Genomic DNA, 13777 nt, shown 5'->3' with positions numbered 1-13777 from the left:
CTTGACACAACATTTGATCCACGATTAGCTACGATGAAAACACATCAGCTCAGCACTGACTTGCTTTCTCAGGATACAACTTTTTGTATGAATGTGCCTCGTCGTCTTCTTTAAAAACACCAACAAACCGTTAGGTTTCAATCTACTGTAACGCTTATCTGTTTAAATTCCAATTATCAGTGACCTATTCGATTACGAATAGCTGCCTAAATAAACAGATGCAGCGCAAATAAGCAGGCACAGCCAATGAGTAACAGATTTATTTATTTACAAAACTGTTTACAGCAAGATTTCTGAATTAACATTGACCCACAGGGGAATATTGGTGCTCAGGTGCACAACACCTGCACCCATGGTGTCATGTCAACAGAAGGGAAAATAAACTTTAAGAGCACCTTAAGATCAGGAAAGGAAGCAGATGGGGAGGGGGAGGGGGGGTTGTGTTGAACTGTAAGGCACAAGACACAGCATCACCAGCTTCTGCTCTACTATCATCAATCATCCATCATTTAACTATGTATGCAAAGCATTTGATAAAGTTAGAATAATCCACTACAGGTGCAACGTGAGGCTAATAGGAAAAAGAAAAAAAGAAAAATCCTGCCTGTCGTGTTTTTTTTTTTGTTTTTCTTTAATAAGGCTACAGAACTTTTTAACAAAAAATATATATATATATATCATTAAAGATCTCAAGTATCTGACTGTTCATTTAGCAAACGGGCTTCATGCCACACTATCAGGCGAGCATGAGCCATCAACTCAAAAATGACTAACGCTGTGGAATTCAGCCACTTAAATAGTCTTAATGCAATGTTAAAATGCTATCTAAAAATTGAAACTCAAGAAGGTTCATTATTTTAATGCACAAATAAGCTTGTACTCTATTTAGGATAACGCAGGGAGCACAAACTCATATCAGGCCAGATATAACCAAAAGTACCAAACCGATTTCTAAGATTCTATTTGTGCTGTATAAAAAGGCCATAACTGATAAATAACAAAGATCTATTCCATTCTACACTGAGTGCCATCCATAAGATAACAGCTTTAGCACAGTCAATAGGGAGAAATTAAACTATAGAAACAATGGAGGTCTATCTGCCTGGCAGAAGAGCTTAAAATAGGAATTGTTAAATATACAATAACAGCCTCCCCCGTCACGACGACACAGCTCCACAAGTTCATTGGTGAAAGGTACCTGAAGATGAGTTGTTAAAAATTACAGTGAGATTTCTCGCATGAAATTCATTAGAGTGTTCAAGGAAAACCACCATTTGTGAGAAACAGTGACATTTTATCACCACATTTAAAGCAATGTGAACTATGACTAAATTACTGTCAGAGATCTGCTGAAAAAAAAAAAAAAAAAAAAAAAACAACCCACACCAGTCCATAGAAAAGTAATTAACCAGCTCTTCACTGTACGTGAACTCATTTACTCACAGCTGTGAGACACTGATCATCGATGTCTCAAACATAGGAACCAAGTTTGCCAATATCATGTTTGTTTGCTTTTTCTTCTGAGCATTTGGTTTCACTCCAAATCAAGATTTTTGTCCACATTACATTTCAATATTCGAGGAAAGTATTCACTGTTTGTGCTTTTTGCCTAAAACAGACTTAATCGCGGTCTAGAAACTTCTTCCATTGGTTACAATTAGTGGGACAGGGTATCAACTGTCTGGGCAGTTGCTTTTTTAAAGTAAATCAATCTGATATCACAACAAAAAAAGAAAAAGTTCCACTGCAGCATCTCGGTATTGGCGAGGTCACGATTGGCAAGCTGGTGAAGTTGTGCCTCCTGTCTTCAGTAAAGTAGCTTACTGATGTCCTGAACACACTTTTACATCACAGCGCACTTCTTTTCCTCTGGAGGCGCATTCCCATCAGCTTTCTCCATCTCCAAAATGATCCGCTTGAAAACCTCCACAGCAGTCTGTGTTGCAAGAACATTGTCATCAGAGTGTGAATCTATGCCATTGGTGTGTGTGTGTGTCTGTGTGTGTGTGTGTGGGGCATAAATGAGTTGGTAACCAGGGATTAGACATGTCATTACCTCATTCTCCTTAGCTGAAGACTCCATGAACGCAGCACCCCAGGAATCAGCAAGTTTTTTCCCCTCCTCTGGCTTGATAACCCTTGGAATTAAAGAATAGCTTACTTAATGTAAAGAGAAAACTTATTTTGTGTAACATCCAAATGTTTATTCAGAGTAATTAAACACTCTTAAATACTTTCTTTTTAAAGAACACGGACGCCAAGAAGAAAATTTTTTCCCCCTTCTCTTAATGACAGCAAATTAAATTAAATAGAACATTTAGGCCAAAATATTGCACCGATGAACATGAAACAACCAAAGAGTCAGCTGTTATTTTCTATGTAAAACCACCACCCTGGCATGCAATGATGCTTTATATTGCAGCATTTAATCCATCGTGCTGCTGTTAGTGTTTCCATTAACGTTTTTGAGGCGACCACATTATACAGCAAATTTAGGGCCTCGTACACACATCCTGATGCAATGTGCGTGCTGATGTGTGTTTTGGCCGCTTGTTTTTAATCCGACGGTTCCTTTTTTTTTTTAAAGGATCATTTGCTCTGAATTTACAGAGCTGATGGCTTCTGACTTTTTATAATTCTTGTGTTCTTTTGTTCCGTTTGTGGCTACATAAAACTGTTTTCCTTTCTTTCTGCTTCTCTGAGTGTGTCCATATTAAACAGTTCTTCTTTACTTGTTGCTTCCACCATCATGCCCATTTAACTGCAGTGTAAACGATATCTGCGTATGCAAAAAAAAACATAATCGCAGCCATTCACGACTAAAAACGGGAGAGGGAATGAGGTTTGTGCACGTGTGAATGCTTTCTTGATGACTAAGAACCATATTAAGTGATTTGAGAGGTCAGAGTATGTCAGTGATGTGTTTAATCTTTTCTCCATCCTAAAGCAACACATACCTTTCCATGTGGAGATCTTTTTTGTTCCCTACAAGAACAGTTGGAACCCTAAAAGGAAAATATTGCGATGAAAAACAAAATCATTTGAAAAAACTCATTTCAGGAACTTTGAAGAGCCAAATACTTACTGAATCTTGCCGACCATGTCTAGCAGCTTGTCGTGTAGAACCTGCACAACTTCAAAACTGAAACGAGACGGTCATCAAAGTAACTTTAGGCTCTCGTCTGAGAGAAGCCATTTGGGACATTTGTTTAAAGTTCTGACCAAATGGGCAACTCATGCATCTGTTAACAATATGGAAAACCCACATGCAAGAACCCAACTATCCCCTCACCTTTTCATGGAGGTCACTGAGTAGACAAGGACATAGCCGTGGATGTCCATTGAGTGGGATTGTGGAAAAATCGAGTATTCGTCCTACAGACAGAGAATAATGATCACAATCTGTCACAGTCCAACTTTTACCAAACGCAACATGTTATTAGAATTTTTTTTTTAAACACTAAACAAACAACAACAAAACTCAAGCATAGAAGCCTGTAGCCTTTATGAAAAATGTAGCATTTCAGTTAAGATCATTTTAACTACCTGTTTACTAACGTTAACAAACTGAATTTGAGACTAGGATTTAAACGACGAATGTGAGTTGCGACAGCAGATTAACAACTTACTTGTCCAGCTGTATCAACTAGCTGAAGATTGAAGTCTTGACCATTCACGCAGACCATTTTGTTAAAGGCTGGGGAGACAATGGACAGTTTTACATTTATCACATTACACCAACCATGGTGGTTCCTGCAGCAGTATGTCTGAACAATCTGATGACACTTACTGTTTTCGATGGTGGGGTCATAGGAGTCAACAAATTGTCCTTCCACAAACTGTATTGTTAGAGACGACTTTCCTGCGTTGGACACAAATAAAACGTTGCTTCACTAAAAATTCAAAACATCACTGAAACCATCTTATACTTAACATATCAACTTATTTAGTATGTTGAGCATTTAAATGCAAACTTAAACTGGACATGTTTTCTACCAAATCACAACAATATTTAAAAATTTCCAATCAAATTTGAGCAAATGATCAGTAATTTCAGCTGAATTAGCAGAGGACATGTTCTTCCCATGCTCAGCATGAATGATGTACCTTTGGTACAACTACTAACATATACTGTGTAGTTTTAAAGGTAACAAGACAAGTTGTGGCAATTTATGAAATGAAGACCATTTCATTTGATTTTAAAAAAAAGCATGCAAACCTATTCTACAGGACCACCAAATTAACTTTGGACCTGTAAATAATCACAACATGAACTCTTTAAATGACTGTACATGTTTGTAATTTTCTTTCTTCCGGACAGCCATAAACTAGTTCTACAGGAATGTATGACACATCCATCTATTCGAATAACCAGGTATGTGAAAATGTGTGATCACAAACATAATAACCTAATACTGTTGATATCCCTGCTTGTGTAGGACGTGTAAGCGTTATAAATGTAAATACATTTAACAATTTGAAACATTTTGTCAAATGACATGATGAGGAATATGTTTGATTAAATAAGACTATACCTAAAAAAAAAAAACGGTATCTAATTCGACGGCAAACTAACATTTTCCTAACTGAGCCGAGCATACAGGGGTGCTGTTGAATGTAAACATCTATCTAAAGGCTTAGTAAAAGGCTGACGGTAAGTTTACTCAAATTGTGGTTGATACACATATCACGATTGGCAAACTAAAAGCTTTGTTGTACACATAACTCGGACCCCTACTCGGATATGACCGACTGAGCTAACTTTCATTTCCATTTATATATCTACTAACATATGGCAAAAATACAATAAAACATAATATGGTTCAGTTGTTGATGGTGTGTTGAGGGTGTGTTGAGGGAGAAAGTGCGCAGCAAAAACATGTTACACAACGAAACACGAACGAAAGTAAAACAGGGTTGTCTGATTATAGTCCGATACGCTCAAAAGGAAAACAAAGCCAGGACGTTAGCATGTTAGCCAGCTAGCTATTTAACATTAGCTGTGCACGAGCTGAAGTGATATACTCACCTACGGACCGGTAACCTATGACGGCGATCTTTCGGTATTTTGGTTGAGGCATTGTAAGGTAAACGTTGTTCAATATGTTCTGAGAATGTAGTACGCCACCTAGTTTTACTATCTAAACAAACTTTTATCGCCACATTCGTCCCGCGTCACGTGACAACAACAAACTTTTTGAGCTGCCGCTCGAGCTCTCTACTGGGCCTCGAGCTGGAATTTTAGAGTTAAACCAAAGCAAATACAACCAGTGCGTATCTCAAAAAGTCTTCCCTTCCTGCAACAGATGTAGTCATCGATATCTACAGGTAAATTGAAATCATAAAAATGTTGTTTGGGCCTAAATTGAAAACGAAAAAAAAAGGCGAGTTCAACGCGGTCGCGATCTGCAAGTCAAACTGACGGAAATTGTCATTGTGCAAGCACACCGTCGTAAAACTGGCTAACACGTCAGAAGTGAGCGTTCAGGCCAGTCTGTACAGCAGAGGTCACTCTTTGTTCGTCCCAGCATTTTACTGACCACTCTCCTTTTTTAGACTTTTCCAGACTGTCGTCCAAGCCACTCTATCGAATGAGAATTTGAAGTTTTTCATCTCAACACCTATGAATTTCCACAGTTGTCATACACAGCATCATTTTCTGGATACATTTATTGACCATTACAATCATAAAAAACAAGACACAACCAGAGTAAACACCAACTGAAAGTGGGGCAGGTGATAAACATGTCAATGAAAGATTAAACTTAAAATTTAAAATATATATAAATGAGAATCACAGCAAAATGTTAACTTTCCAGGTATCAAAGGGATATTGTGTTGTGAACAAGTTTATTTAAACGTTTCAATAAGTTTGGAACAAGCTGCAGATTTTTCTTTTTTTTTTACAGGCATTTCACAGCTGTAAGAAAATACATGTGAAATCACATTCTATTTTGCATTTTGATGCATTTTAAATGCATTTTTATCCAAAACGGTAATAGAAACATAACTTTTATTACTTGTTGTATTAAAATATGCAAGATATGAATGTGAATGCATTCAATTAAAAACTGTCTGAAAATCTCAGTCGAAACATTGCTTTCTGGTGCAACTACATGAATGCACAAACAGATCAAGATTAACATCAAGCCTATCACTTTTAACAACAAACCAACCAAATCAACTTTGTGATAGGTTTAAGATTTCTGTAAGCTTATTATCTGTATGAATTTGTCACAGCTGTTACTCAAATATGGCTGTGTAAAGGCTGTGGACTAATGTGTAAAATAGTATGAGATAGTAATATCTAAATACCTTAAAAAAAAAAAAAAACTCTTTAACCACAGTACTTTGAAAGTTACATTTCACCTCTGATTCAGGAAGTGTCCAAAAAGTTAATGTACATAGTCACTATTTTAGGGTCAACATAAAATGATCAAAATTAAAGCAAACTAAATTCTCAAATTTTAGGCTCTCTCTCTCTCTCTCTTTTCAAATTAATTATCTAATGTATTTATTTGACAGCTAAATCTTATTTAACATATTTAATATATTTAATATACTTAGGATATACAAAGGATGAAGGTGCCCAAATAATTTAGTTAATCTATAATAGGTTTGGGCATATCACTAACTATTGCTTGTGCTGTTAGTTTATCATAAGATATGACAGAAATATTTATCTCACAATAGATGCGTATTTTACCTTCAAATTTCCAGCTTTATCTTTGCGTTCCATTTGTTTTTCTCTTTCACTGTCTTGTTCTTAACCATATAAGCCAAAAAGGATTTTATAACCTTATTATTCATTTATTTATCAGCTAAATTAGCTCTAACATGTGCAGTGTGGTTTAGCTTTATCTTGCCGGGAGAAGCAAGGCCTTTTCTGAATGGCAGCATGTGGCTCTAAAACCTGAATGTACATCTTTAGCAAGCAATACCTTCACACATACAAGTTACTCATGGCATGTGCACTAATGTAGCCTAATAGTTTCACAGATGCTGGATTTTGAACTGGTCACTTACAAAACACTGAATGGTCCGACTCAAATATATCTTCGAGCAACATAAATGCATATGAACAAGATACAGTTTTCACATAAAAATAAAATAGAGCACTGTTTTAGTGTCCTAAAAATTACTAAAACACTATGACCCGGAAATCATTTGCAGCTCTGGGGTAAACCCTTCCGGGATATGTTGCCGTCTTAAACAGGCAGATGAAAATTCAGAATAACCTCACTGAAACGGCCCTGACAGGGACAGGTAATGCAATAGGCGCTTGCGCACTGGACAGTTTAAAAGTTATAGTTAGCTGCCTCCGGATTTTTTTTTTGTCAAACAAAAGTCAGTTTTAGGCTTCAGTAAGGTCTAGCTAGCAGGCAGACCACTGACGAGCTAGTCGTAGCATTTTTGGGTGGCGGTGGGTGCCATAGCAACCGTTAAGGAAACATTGGCTGTGTTGGCTAGCTAACCAAGATGGTTCTGGCTAACGGTGGTTTGTTATGCTAGTCTTAAACATGACGTCGAACAGACCTGCATATCCAGTTTAGCGATAGTCAGTGAGTTATTGACAGAAAACAGTATTATGTCTGAGTGCCGTTTGTTTTAATGTTTAACTGTAACTTTGCTCTTTGCTTTTTAGCAATCTGTCGATGATGCCAGATTGCTGTAACGTTGTGGTGCTGAGTTTAGCTAACTTGGCAAACGATCATTTCCGTTAGCCACCAAGGCCGTAAACTTAGGTTACCTCAACGCTACCGTTATGTAAATGCTGGTAACACTGTCTTTCTGTACAATGATGTCAGAGTAAATTATCAAAGACAAACTTGACATGCGATGACGAGAACTTTAGCTTCCTTTATTTAAGTTGTCGAGGGTTGTTGAGTCTTGTCTTTAAATGGTAAGGTTATTTTCGTCTGAAACGTAGGCGTTCAGGTTTTAATTTCTGATAAGATTAATTGACCCACATGAGCTAATCTTCAGCGCATTATCGTTCGCATTACAAGCTAATTCTGTTGTTAGAAACATTGTTACTGTCCAAAATGAATGGGCTTTTTTTTCCGGTAGCACCGCACCAATAAGTTAATGATAGTTTGTTGTAGTTCAGCATTCGTGCTATTATTTTATTTTCTTGGAAGCTGGGGTTGTCTGATTTAAAATCTGATTTATGTGAATTATATTTGAATACATTAACTGAACTTTATGCACGTCTGGGAATTCCGTTTTTGTCGTGAAGTTAGACCTACCTACAGTTCTCCACGTATTCCTTTTTAGATAAATGGAGGTACTGGATGTAGTCCTGTTCAGTTATGCTTGAGTGAATCAGTGTAGTGAGTGATTGTGAGTGAGAAAGGATTCACTTCTGACATAAATGTCATATCAGGATTCATTTTGATATAGTATGGATGTTGATGACTGTAATGGCCGGTTCAACATATCAGGTAAATGTCTATTTAATGGACGATACACCTACTTTCTAAGGTTGATGTGATATATATATATTTATATGATATTTAAAATTTAAAATAGAATAGATATTGATTTTGTCATTCTTTGTGGTTGCAGCGAGTGGAGACTCCTCGATGGAAAGAGAGTTTTCTGGGGCCCTCGGAGGTCCAACAGTGAGCACCCCAAATAGCAAGGAGAACTCTCCAAGTCACTCCCTTAGTGGTCAGTGGGGGATTAAGCCATCTTTATTTGTAATAATTTCCAGCTGTCTGTTACTCTTTCTATGAAATATCATGTGTTTTCAAGGGTGTACAAACTTTCTTTCTCTAATTACACTTCATATATTTGATTATGTGACTGTATGATAAAGTTACTATTGAAGCTTGCATGATTAATGACAAATCCTTCCTCTACATGGCTACTTTGTTCCATAGGTAACTGCATTAAAGTGGAGTTGTACAGTGATGAAGACCCAGGTCGCAGTACTGAGGATGAAAGAGGGGAGCGGACAGAGGAAGGAGATGCAGGACAGGGATCGGAGTCTGGTGGAGGCTACAGGGAACTCACCAATCCTGAAACCATGCCAAGCGGAGCCACCAGACTGCCAAATGGAAAGCTCAAGTGTGACATTTGTGGAATGATCTGCATTGGTCCCAATGTTCTCATGGTGCACAAACGCAGCCATACAGGTGACTGATTTGATGTATCTTATGCCATTGCTAATATACAAAGAACCTACCTTCTGTTAAGGTATCGTTAAAATGATCTTAGAAATATGGGATAAGACACAAGGGAAAAATATTCCCTATGCAGAGCCTTGCTTGGATTAACTTATTTGAAACTAAACCCCCTCTCTGATTTAATACCTTAAAAAAAATGACGAGTTTTGGCTTGTCCATGCCAACAAGCAGTTTGTCATTTTGGTTATTATCACCCAAACCGTGTTCTGGATTGGTTGCTCTGGCCACCCTGTTGATTGAAAGTGCAACTCTTAGGCAAACATGCTCAACAAAGCGTTGGGTTTCACAGGATGTCTTCTAGCATATAAACAATGTCATTTGGAATTTAATCAGAGGGAGTCTTTGTGGAAGAAGATTGGCCCAAAATGATCATAGTTACTATTTTGAATGCCCTGGCATACTTGCACTTTCTGACATGCGACTTGATGTAATGAGACTGTGTGGCAATTACTGTCGTTGTAGTTGACTGACAGATTTGACATATCCACAGGTGAACGACCATTTCAGTGCAATCAGTGTGGCGCTTCATTCACCCAAAAGGGTAATCTGCTCCGTCACATCAAGCTGCACTCGGGGGAGAAGCCTTTCAAATGTCCCTTCTGCAGCTATGCCTGCCGCAGACGAGACGCCCTTACAGGCCACCTTCGCACTCATGCAGGTAGGACAGAATAATGTTTTACTAATATAGCTGTATAGTTGCCATTATAACACCGTCATCTTCCTTCATCTGCAGTGTCCTCTCCAACTGTTGGAAAGCCGTATAAATGCAGTTATTGCGGTCGTAGTTACAAGCAGCAGAGCACCCTGGAGGAGCACCTCGAGCGCTGCCACAGCTACTTGCAGAGTCTGGAGTCGCACCCACCAAACAGTGCACAGAATCCAGGTGTGGTATAAATGATTACGTCATCCATAAATTGTTACACCAGTGTCCCCGTTCCACAAGGTGTTGTTACAGCATCTGAGTTCGAAATGTAGTCTTCCTCCTTGAAAAGGTTAAGCAGTGAATCCTCCAGTCAAAAACCACGTTGAGTTTCAAATGGTGGTTTAGATTTTTAGGGAAACTAGGATTTATTAGAAATTCTGTTTGGGTTATAAAAAAAAAAAGCCTCCCAAATTAACGTTACAGTTTGTTTGTACTCTGTGCAGGAGAGGAGATGAGAGAACTAGAGTTTATACCAGACTCTCTGCTACAGCCCTCCTCAGACAAGATGGCATTTATTGATCGGCTCGCCAACAGCATCACCAAACGCAAGAGATCCACACCACAAAAATTTGTAGGTGAGCATTTGGTCACCGTGTGGACGGTTTTAAGAAACTAACAAATCGATGTCCACTGCTTAAAATGCAACACCCCACGCATTATCAAAAACTCTTTCTGTCCTCATGATGTGACCACCAGTTTCTGATATTTTATGTATCATAGTTGTGTGGTTTGACATAGCTTGGCAGCATTATTTGGTTGTAACAGAGCTGCCCTCACCCATACATGCCGGTTATTTCTCTGAAATAGAAGTAAAGCTTTACTGTTGTGTCGGTTCAACAACATAGTTACCAAACCCATTAGATATTTTACAGTGAATGCAGGCTTTTTATTTATCTGAGTCAAGCGTTGAAATGATTTGTCTTCTACCTCAGAAAATGTTGATGCGATATCTCGCATAGACCTTCATTTTAAAGCTTCATGAAGCCGTGTCTATATGTTACAGGGCAGAAGCACATACGCCTCAGCCTCGCAGATGCACCTTACGAGACTGGCGGTTTGGATAAAGATGGAGACATGCAGGCAGGGGACCTTGATGCCCCACACTTTACTGGGTTTGGAGGAGAATACGCAGGGGTAGCAGGTAATGGACGAGGAGGGGTATCAGACACACTGAGGCCCCTACGCCTTCCCACCACTCACCTTTCATGTGTATCAGAACTCAGACCGACCCACAGCTCCACTCACACTTCCGTCACTCTCGGCCCGAGGTTGGATTGCACAGGGACAGGTGTTGGGCTTGGAACTGTGAGTGTAGGAGGAAGGGAGGCAGCGGAGGGTCACGAAGACCTCCCTGCTGGACGAAGTCACGCACCATCACCTAGCAATGGTTGCCAGGACTCTACGGACACTGAAAGTATGCCAGATGAGCTGTGCAACAGCACTGCTCCTATTCCAGCCTTGCACAGTAACAACGGGCACCACCTCCTCCTTTCCAATAACCATATCCCAAGACCTCCTCCCATTTCAAACCACAGGAACCGGGACAGACACAGCCCAAGCCACGCCAAAGACCGGGAGGTGGAAAGAGAAGATGTAGGACACTCCGTCCTCCCACCTCCTGCCGCTGCTCCAACCCCCAGCTCGCCCACAGCACCCTCCTCCACCTCCAGGGAGGCTTTTCGGGTTGTAGATGGAGAGGGTCGAGCTGTGCGTTCTTTTCGTTGTGAGCACTGCCGGTTGATTTTCTTGGACCACGTCATGTTTACCATCCACATGGGCTGCCATGGCTTTCGCCAGCCTTTTGAGTGTAACATCTGTGGTCATCGCAGCCAGGACCGCTATGAATTCTCTTCCCACATTGTCCGTGGCGAGCACATCATGGATTGAGGACAAAAACTGGACAACCTGCTTCACCCAGAGCTGTTTTTACACTGAGACGAGAACCTGGCTGAGTTTGGTCTGCACTTGAGCTGAAGGAGTCAGCGATGGCATAAGATACTTAAATATTTAAACAGGCACTGGCGCACTTGGCACGATAGGAAGTCCATTTTGACATCTCTAAAATCATATTCGTGGTCCTGAGTACTTTCAGCACTGCTTCAACAACAAATAGATTTAAAATGCAACTTTAATTAAAGGCGTTCCAAAGTATGTGAAGAGCCAATGCACTTTTATCACCCACACATGTGCCTTGCTCCAAAATTCAGGATTCAAACTCGATGCACAAAATATGGTAGGAAAATTACGGTAGGATTTTGTTCATAACCTTCATATACCGTCTTGAGCACTTTAGCGGAGGCGACTTCCAAATCCAAATACAGTTTGTAAGCTTGTCAGCAGTGGATGTGTACAGATTTCTACGTGTTCGAAAAGGACCTTTTGCAAATTAATTATGAATGATGCTTCTTCTCTAACGTTTTGTTTTTATTTTCTTCCCAAGTTTCGGTTTATCCCGTACAGACATTGCTTCATCAAATAATAAAGTGCAGACCAAACTCAAGACCAGGTCATGATTAGTTCGATAGACTTAAATGTTTTTTGGGGGGGGGCTCTCCTTGAATTCGAATTGCACTTTGATATTTACAAATGATATGAAAAGATTTATATGTTTGTGTGTGTGTGTGAGAGATGAGTTCAGTAGAAAATGAAGGTGTTTATTTGTGTTCATGCCATGTGGACTGGCGTATGAATTGTTTTTGTTTTTTTTCTTTTCTATGATTGCTTTTGTTGCACTGATACCTGCCAGAATTCTCTGATTTACATTAAACTGTTTTATGGTATACATTGACCACCTGCACATTTCTCTCATAGCACGAGGACAAAAACTTGTGGAACGTTCATGCTCTCGTGGTAAAGGGTTCAGACATCACTGCCACAATTTTAAGAGATTGCCTAGAGATTCAATGGTCTTTTTTTTTTCTTTTTAGTTTCTGTTTCAAAGCTAAATTAAACCACAGAAGCAACACTAATATTTAACAGATCTATTTATAGTATATTTAAACATGAGTTTGATGTTTTGTCATTGTATCGTGCCTTGTCTTCGCTGTGTTAACCAGACGGGAGAATCGGATCTACCAGCCCCCGTGTTTCCAAGCAGATCTCGGATCTTGTGATGCTCCAGGTCTTAAGTTGCAGAATAATTCAGTCTTTAAATTGTAGCTTTTGCAGTCCCGCTCAACAAACATGAGGCTGATTTTCAGTTCCTTTGTCGGATACAATTCAAAGGCGCATGCCATTTTAAAGCTGTAACCTGAGTGCAGTGTTCTGTGGCTGAGCACCACTGTCCTTACAAGTGAAATCCCTTCAGGATCATAAGTCATTGATGTTTTTATAATCTGTTTTGCGCTTCTGATCGATTGATAAATTATCCTGTCTTGGTAATTTGTGCAGAAATTAAATGTATGCCAAGAGAAATGTATCTTAACGCTGTCAGATTCTTTTTCCTTTGTGTTTTGAAAGATTGCTTTTCAAGCCCTCTGTTGTTTTTTTTTTTTAACTTTTACTCAGGTGAAGCATCAGAAGTTTATTGGCCAGAAGGTTGCTCGACACTTCAAAAGTTAAGACTCGCAGATTTGGTCGCAGCGATTGAGGCTTAATGACTGATAAACAGGAAATTTGTAGATTGGTATTGGATTCGTAGATATTAATAGCAGCAAAGATAAGTGACGCGCGGTGCCCGCTCATTTTGTTGGGACAAACTAATGAATAAATATGTTGAAATTCGGGGGTAAAAAAAAAAAGGCTGAAAAAACGCTGACAAAGGTGAAAATGATCGGCTGACTTGAGGCATTTAGCTTTTCCGTTGAGCAGACAGCAGTGTATATGATTGTCCCGATGTTTTTTCCAAAGCATTTTAGGCTCCTAATGAATATTAGACAGAACA

The 13777-nt window shown here is 39.2% G+C and overlaps 2 protein-coding genes across 4 annotated transcripts; one reads left to right on the top strand and one right to left on the bottom strand.

Moving 5' to 3' along the window:
• Positions 1-244: 244 nt before the first annotated feature.
• On the bottom strand, positions 245-5440 carry LOC140303504 (GTP-binding protein Rheb-like). The gene is made up of 8 exons (XM_072382275.1): positions 5030-5440; positions 3791-3862; positions 3630-3697; positions 3293-3375; positions 3086-3142; positions 2958-3005; positions 2057-2138; positions 245-1936 (listed from the first exon to the last, which is right to left on the bottom strand). Exons 1-8 carry the CDS (start codon positions 5079-5081, stop codon positions 1844-1846), a joined length of 555 nt encoding a protein of 184 aa, XP_072238376.1. The 5' UTR covers positions 5082-5440; the 3' UTR covers positions 245-1843.
• Positions 5441-7186: 1746 nt separating this feature from the next.
• LOC140303501 (zinc finger protein Eos-like) lies at positions 7187-12165 on the top strand. 3 transcript variants are annotated; one of them, XM_072382271.1, is made up of 7 exons: positions 7187-8444; positions 8569-8673; positions 8886-9140; positions 9682-9849; positions 9925-10074; positions 10338-10469; positions 10898-12165. In XM_072382271.1, the coding sequence occupies exons 1-7, from the start codon at positions 8405-8407 to the stop codon at positions 11779-11781; spliced, it is 1734 nt and encodes a 577-aa protein (XP_072238372.1). In that variant the 5' UTR covers positions 7187-8404; the 3' UTR covers positions 11782-12165. The 3 variants fall into 3 exon arrangements, with proteins under 3 accessions (XP_072238372.1, XP_072238371.1, XP_072238373.1); XM_072382270.1 differs by having other exon boundaries at positions 7194-7266; XM_072382272.1 differs by lacking the exon at positions 10338-10469 and having other exon boundaries at positions 7194-7266.
• Positions 12166-13777: the final 1612 nt, after the last annotated feature.

This window comes from Leuresthes tenuis, unplaced genomic scaffold, assembly GCF_036924035.1.
Source record: "Leuresthes tenuis unplaced genomic scaffold, fLeuTen1.0.hap1 SCAF_3, whole genome shotgun sequence".
Lineage (NCBI taxonomy): Eukaryota > Metazoa > Chordata > Actinopteri > Atheriniformes > Atherinopsidae > Leuresthes > Leuresthes tenuis.
Note: the sequence above shows the minus strand (reverse complement) of the source record. Positions and strands in the feature narration are given on the sequence as shown.